The sequence below is a fragment of the Helianthus annuus genome, chromosome 11 (assembly GCF_002127325.2).
Source record: "Helianthus annuus cultivar XRQ/B chromosome 11, HanXRQr2.0-SUNRISE, whole genome shotgun sequence".
Taxonomy (NCBI): domain Eukaryota; kingdom Viridiplantae; phylum Streptophyta; class Magnoliopsida; order Asterales; family Asteraceae; genus Helianthus; species Helianthus annuus.
In genome coordinates, this window is record NC_035443.2 from 20,672,069 (window position 1) to 20,680,309 (window position 8,241).

At 31.6% G+C, this 8,241-nt stretch overlaps 1 protein-coding gene across 1 annotated transcript; it reads right to left on the bottom strand.

Annotated features, from left to right (window-relative positions):
* Positions 1–1,541: 1,541 nt before the first annotated feature.
* On the bottom strand, positions 1,542–5,902 carry LOC110889834 (pathogen-related protein). The gene is made up of 4 exons (XM_022137396.2): positions 5,710–5,902; positions 5,255–5,387; positions 2,564–2,862; positions 1,542–1,989 (listed from the first exon to the last, which is right to left on the bottom strand). Exons 1-4 carry the CDS (start codon positions 5,860–5,862, stop codon positions 1,828–1,830), a joined length of 747 nt encoding a protein of 248 aa, XP_021993088.1. The 5' UTR covers positions 5,863–5,902; the 3' UTR covers positions 1,542–1,827.
* Positions 5,903–8,241: the final 2,339 nt, after the last annotated feature.

Here is an 8,241-nt window from a genome sequence, read left to right on the forward strand (position 1 = left end):
ATACATATCGGTTTTTTTAAAAAATCCTTCGAAATATCGGGCCTTGGCCTGTGGTCCTCCCCGCCGGCCTTGCGATGGATCATCGAACTTTTTATAGCATTCCCTTTATATATTTTGTTCTATAGTAGTTTTTCAAAAAGCATATACATATCTTTTAACGGCCAACGTATAAAAAATCGGCTACATGGGTTAACTCAATGACAAAAGGCGACCAGACCTCATACGTCTGTGATCATAGACAACGCTAGGTAGCTTAAACCTAATATTTTCAGTTTCAGGGACTAACTACTACAATAAAATTCGGTTGGATCAGACTCGAATTTGAAACGTGTGGTCTTCAGCCAAATCTTCCCTTCTCCTTCAATACCAGTTGAGATGGAGCTCATTAGCGAACTTATTTAATTTGCCAAAAGTTTTTATATTGCATGATTTTCTCCGAGAGTTATCTTGTTTTAAATTATGCGGTTGTCGACTGGATTCTTTCAAAGACGTCATGCCGTCATAGGTCGCATAGGGATTTTAAAAATCTTCTCAGTAATTGACATTGGAAAGTGTCGTACGACTATTCCTGTAGAAATAAAAAATACGTATACGCTTCTATTATTATGACAAATTATTCTTAAAAAATATAATAAAAGATAAATGGGTAAAGAAAAATATGTGGCAAAAGGATGAATTACATATAACTATCAAAATTAAATTAAGTTATTTGGGAAAATGTATAATATTTTAGATAGTATTAACTTTATTAACTTCAATTATAACGACGTGTTTGTATAAGAAAAAGATAAACTCAAAAAATAAAGTAATGACATGTTCAGAAAAATATTAATACGTGTTTTACATATATTGAAAACTATAAAAATGAATACATGTATTAATAGTGTTTGGTCTATATCAATTATTTAATTACACATAAGACGCCCTGTGTAATCAAAAAACAAAACCCTAATTGGTAGAACCGTGATATGCACAAAAGCTTATCGACATGTGTTTTAAATCGATCGAAAATCATAAAAACAAATACTGATATCAGCTTCGATATTACTCAAACCGATACTAATGTTCACTCGGTATCGGTTCAGTTTGTTAAGGTATTGGTACACAATATAGTTTACGATACTAATAGAATACTATATATCGAGCACAACTCCTTGTTTAATAACATTTATATTGGAATGTTTAGAAAAACAATAATTGCATTCGTGTATTTAGTTTTTCGTTTTGAGTTAACAAATACAAGTTACTAAAGAAAAATGTTGATTTTAAAACTAATATATAAAAGTGTAACATTTCTCGCACGAACGATATTGAAAGAATAAGATCTTAAGTTGTCCAGTTTAACATGTTTATAAAAAGATTGTGTTTGGTTTGACTTGTCCAACTCTTTTGATAAATAGGTCTTGTCTGGTTGTACTAAAATTGAACATTTAACCAGGTTACAACTTTATTACACCCGTTTACGACCATTCAACATGTTTATAAAAATATTGTGTTTGGTTTGACTTGTTTAACTCTTTTGATAAATCGGTCTTGTCTGGTTGTACTAAAATTGAACATTTAACCAGTTTACAACTTTATTACACCTGTTTATGACCATTGAACATGTTTACAACCCGATAATCTAGTCGAACTTGTCGGTGCATTTGTCACGCATCTCGCAAGTAATCGAAGTAGCTTGTATTAAGGACACACGAATAACCCACATGAAATTTTGAACACACTAAAATTACATCACATCCCAATTAATTCTGAACTGGCCAACACAATCAACATGGCACACATACTAGAAAACCACATATTTGAGATCGTGCAAATCTCATTGGATCATGCTTGCTTGTTGAACGGGCAGCTACCGGCGTTTGCTGGAGAACTCTCCACGTTAGCGTTTTGTTGTTCGTCGATTAACGGCCCCTTGATTAGCTTCGAGATTAGATCTGCTGGATCGTAATAGATTTCAACATCTTCTGCTTTCAATTGTTCATCAACCTGCAGGAGAGTCACATATTCTCATGTCCATGTGTTATAGATAATGAGTTTGACTGTGAGTGAATTTTTAAAAATATTTTAATACACTTAAAATATTAACTATTTTCAAACTTAGTATGAATCATTTTTAAAAAAATTACGTATTAAAAATATAAAACATTAAAAAAATATTAATGTTAAAAATTTTTTAAACCATTTAGAGACCCGAAAATAATTAATTTTGAAAATAACTCCATTTTTGCTAAAACATATAGTGAAATGTTTGGAAAAAAAAAGATGTGAATTTCGTCTTTTTAAATCAACGGGTATATATTTTTTTTAATTATATGTTAAATGAAATATTTTAATAAAAAATAAAGAAAATGCATTGTGTATGCATCTCATTGCCTCTCCTCTTATTTGGTAATTTTGTTTTCTCCTATGAGCGTGACTCCACTCACGCCTTCACGGCTCACGCTCACTCATAGACAAGGAGTGCAATAATCGGTGAGTGTGAGGCCCGATTTTTTCCCTCTCACGCTCACAAGTATAACATTGTTCAAAATTGATTTTAGATCTGAAAGATGAATAATACCTTGAGGATTCCCATGCCGTAGAAATCAACCATTTCGCCGGTGGGAGCATGGCCTTTATATGGACCTTCAAAGTAACCCCAATGTCGAAATTTGTATGTTATCACTGGTGGTCCGGAATGAACACTTATCACCTCCCACGCAAATCCACGAGGAAATGCCGATCGGAAAACTTCATGAGATGATTCGAAGGTCTCTTCCTCCGCTTTGTAGTACTTGTACTCTTCTGGAAGTGTACTCTTCAGTAATGCGTTGTAACTCCCCACCATCAGTGTTTCCTCCGCGGACAACCCCTCTCTTCCTGATTTTGAATTTATTATCATTTAGGTGTGCAAATGAGCAAAATTGAAACCTAATACACTCGGGATATGTAATTGGGATGTATACGGGTATGAGATTTATTTTAGAAGTTCATGCTTGTACGATACATGTTTGGTATTAGGTGAAATTCATTGTCCCTGGTAATGGAATAATCTGCTAATTCACTAAAAATTAATAATTAGTATTTTGTGGTTTCCTAAGATCATATAATTGTATAAAAATAAAAAAAATAGAAATGTGAATGGGAATCCCAACTAATGTATTCTCGAGTTTTTTAATATCCTATTTCGGGTTTTGTAATCCTTAATTTTGGAATTTTATTAATATTATCAAACATGCATTGTACAATATGAAAAAAACTAAAATGAGCTCAACTTGAAAAAAAAGTTTAGTCCAGAGTATATTGTTTACAACGAAGAAACACGTTCAGAACATAAAAGCATTCAAGTTGATAACTTGTAAAATGAGTTCAGACTCATAATTATAACATGTGTCGGATATTAAACAAAACTTATACCGGGTATTAAAAAACCCCGTGTCGGGTATTAAAAAAACGGTTCCAGGTATAGATTAGAACCGATACGGGGTATTCAACAGGTATAAGTCGGTTCTGGTTTAGGTTCTGGGTATTGAGTTCAAAATGCATACCCTATCTATGTCTTACGTATAGGGTTGGTTTCAGTTTCAAATATAGCATATCCGGGTATTAAAAAAACCAATTCCAGAATCTTTTATTGGGTTCGATTCTGAGTTAACTTTTTTTTTTTGGACCTCTCCAATCAACTAATAAAATTTACACGTCTACAAAAGTTGCATTTATAATGCATAACAAAAAAGTGGGCCAACCGCCAAAAGGCCAATATGCATAAATATGAGAAGTCAAAATCAAAATAGAAAAATAGGCATGTGCCAAATTTTAATTGGTTGAAAGTACTAAAATTAATGTATGTTTTTTTATTGGATTTTTGTCAAAATTACGTGAATTCTAAATGTTTTTTTTTTACTGACTGGTGAAAATAGTTTTTTTTGACAGACGAAATGATTGATGAAAATAATTAACTTCCCCTATTTTGTGTGTTACTTACTTGTCCGACTAATGCATGGTTAATACAAAATGTTTATTCTTGATGTGGTAAATTTCGCCAGTAGCCCATTTGTAATATTTGTTGACCGTCAAAAAAAAAAAAAAAAAATGTTTACCAGCTAAAATCCTGATATATTTGTTAATCATTGGATAATACTCTAAACATGTGGTTCATACTTTAGCTTAATTTGATAAAAAAATAAATATAGTTTCTTTGAATAATGTTTTATTAAATTTGACAAAATCCACGAGTCATTTTCGTGATTTATTATTCTAGATCAATAGTCGGTGGTTGAGAGCATTGTAGCAAAACCAGTGGTGTTAATTTGGACACATTAATAGGTTACTAGTAGAATGTAATACTAACTTCAAAACCATAAATATTGAACTTGAAAATCATGTTAGATGATATGACTACCTTATCAGTTGATTGACATATACGTTATCCGCTTAACTCCTTTTTTAAAATTTTTTTATTGCATATTTCTACTAATTCATATTTCTCTTCACTTCTAAAACTTTGACAAAGAGTTTTAGGTTTGTTACCAAATACCTCTTAATAAAATTAAAACATTTTCATAAAATCAAACCTAAAATGACATATTGCTTTATCTAATACAATAAAAAAGATTTAATAGCGTCACTTGTTATAGCAGATTATTCTTTTAGCCTGTCCATTTACTTTTCTAAAATCAATTCATTTAAATAAATATGAACCGAAGCGTCAATGTGAGATTAACCCATTTGGTAGAGGCATATGCCTCTTAGAGAAGAGGTTACATGTTCAAACTTTGATAAGTAATTAAAGATTATTGGTGTAATAAAGTAGAAGTAAGCATTGCCATTAAAAAAAAATACCTATCTGAGTATAATCTTGGTGTCTTTTAATAAAATAGTTGTACGATTAACAAAAAACAAAAAATACTTGATTGTTTTACCCAAAATTTTCTTAGTATTCTTTTAAGATTGTATTCAAAACTTGAATGATTTACGATCTTATAAGAAAAACTTGAATTACTTCACTTGTTAAATTATGTATGTTAACTTTGTGGATAACTTCTGCATGTGTGAGAGGGTCTCACGTGTTTATATTTCAATTATTATGTCTATTGTATTTATGTTTCAATTATTATTATGTCTCCAACTTAGTTATTCGAAGCTTACTCTCATATTTATTTATTTATTTATTTATTTATTTATTTATTTATTTATTTATTTATTTATTTATGTTTGGTACTTTCGTTTTAAGGACATGTAAAAGAAAAGCCAAGAAAACAAGTTTAATTACCATTGACAATAAGCTTGAATTTCTCAGGGTTGATGGTCTTGAAGTCTTGTATACGAGTTTTATGACTGAGTTCCATCTCCCATGATTTTATTGCATTTTGAACCGTTTCTTCTAGTGATCCCTTTTCCCATACCTACAAGGTTTTATCTCTTTAGCTTCTTAGTCAACAAACCCAAAACATATATACACACACACATACATACCATAATCACGCATGAACAAAAATCATAACCATGCGTGATTATGGTTTTTTGTTCAGGCGTGAGTAGGGTTTTGAGTTTTACACCATGTGTAATTTCATATCATACCATCGCATGTCAAGAAATATTGTATGATACACTTTATATATATATACACACACATATATATGTATATGATACTACAAAATACATAAATATACGCATTTATATGATGACAATGATCGAAAAAATATTATGGAAATAGGTCAAGTTAACCTTGGTTCGGCCTTCTTCGAAGAGTTTGTTAACGGCGTCGTAGATGGGAGGACCACCATGCCTCCAATGGGTGTTCTCAGCTTCTTCATGGAGAAATGATCGATACTTTTCTCCAGCCTTGTTTATTGTTTCTTCTATCTTCAAATTTTCCATATCTCTCTCTTTTTTTTTTCGAAGTGGAATTTGTACTTGTATTTTGGAGATACAAGAGTGGGGTTTTATAGATATGATAGGCTGCTATGGTACGAGATTATTCCATATTTCAAAATGCCAATAATGCATTTTGAATAAATAAATAAGTTTGTCAAATGTGTGTTTTATATTTAATTTTATAAATATTAAAAAATTGATATCCCTATAATGACCGAGTTAAGAAAAGGTCTAGGAACTTAGAACCTATTAATTGGTGTGAATCAGGCCACTCAACCAAAGATCTGGGATTGAAAAACTGTAAAACAGGTAAAATGGTAAATAGTATATTATTCAGTATTTTTTTAATTACCGGGTATTATAATATTCGTTTTATCGATTCATTGGTTCACACCGACCGATCTTAAAATCCGGATCGTGTTTCTAAGATTTTTGTTTTTTTAAGGTTTTAGGAATACCATGTATTGGAATACGATAAAATCCGGATCGTGTTTCTAAGATTTTTGTTTTTTTAAGGTTTTAGGAATATCATATATTGGAATACGAAAAGAAAAGGATCACAGTGCAAATTACAATTACAAGGAAATAAAATAGAAACTACAAGAATAAGGAAAATGGTGGGGTTGAGGGTTTGTGTTTAATGCGGGTCTTTTAAAAACTTATCGCAAGTAGAAAATACAAGAATAAGGAAAATGGTGGTTGAGGGTTTGTGTTTAATACGGGTCTTTTAAAAACTGATCGCGAATAGAAAGTACAAGAATAAGGAAAATGGTGGTTGAGGGTTTGTGTTTAATACGGGTCTTTAAAAACTGATCGCAAGTCTTCCAAGAGATTTCATGTGTTAAAGTATATAAATGGTTTTTATTCAATTTAATCGATTTGATGTTTCAACTGAAGCTTAAAAACCCTTATGTTTCAATTCCTCATTAGGAACTCAATAGCGTTAACCCTTAATTGGAACCTGTCACCAACAATGGGGCAATTGGAACTTATTAGTAGTAACCGAGTAGTGAAAACTATGCTCCTACTTATCACTACTAGAAAAAGACCTTTAATGACGCAAATTGCGTGTCATAAAATGGTATATATGACACGCAAAAACGCGTCAAGGAAACCTATGTCTTAAAATGAAGATAACATGTATTTGTGTGTCGTATTTTTATGACGCGGTGTTACAACACACGTTACGACGTTCATTTATGCGTGTTTTAGGAAAAATAATATATGTTTGTAGAATTACTAATTTTCCCTGGAGACATCAAAACCAAAACAATATAGCAATACAAATCCATTTTATAATAAAATACATATAACAGTCATTTCCATAATCAGAATTCAAATATTTTGCAAAGTTAACAAGAGTATTGTTTGCCGATACAAAATATCACCAGAAAATAACGGTTGCCACAAAAGTTTGACAATTCTTTGCGAATTCTCAATTTTAGCATCTGTGTATTCATCTTTGTTGCCCCCAAGTTGAGAAAAAAATTAAACAAAGAAAATGCTAGAACACATGGAAAACATCACCAAATGTTTTATCATCTAAATTTGGGGTTAAAGCTCATATAATTCTAACTTTTAACTCAACTCAGCTAAAATTTTAAGCCATGAAGACGAGCTACCAAAATAGCCCATCTTATTCCGAAATAAAGAATTTCAGATTGACTTTCAAATTGCAGTATGAATGTACAAATTTTAATGGTTTGACTCACCATAGTCAGTATTAACCTAAAAAATAACTCTTAAAGCTGAACTCTAATGCAAAACCCTCCTACAAGACCCTAATAGTCAAACCCTAATATATTTAGGGTTTAGAGGTTGGGATTTAGGGTTAAGAAATCCTAGTTTAGGTTCGACGAGACGGTTCAACGCCACTAGAATGAGTCCAGTCGGAGTTCGTTTGAGTCGGTTCCCCACGGTTCTTCACTTTTTTTAGTGTTCCCCACTGAACCTTACACTATATATATATATATGTATATATATAGGGTTAGGTTAACGTACAATGGCTTTTATCGCACAATATGTACGCTATCATCTCAGCCGTACGATCTGGTGCGAATTCACTCTTGAACATGCGATTTGTGCTGAAAAACCAACATGCGAAATTGCTTTATATACCAATATGCGATTTCATCATATTTACCAATATGCGAAATTGCTACAAAAAAACCAACATGCGATTTCATAAAAAATACTAACATGCGATTTCCAACATGTTTTTTTATAACATGCGATTTCACATTATCGTATGAGCGTACGATAAGCCGTAATTATACGTTACACTTTTTCTATATATATATGAAAAAATTACAAGTTTTGTCCTTTATTTTTATACCACTTTTCAGGCGGTGTCCGTTTTAACGAATGTTGACAGGATGTGTC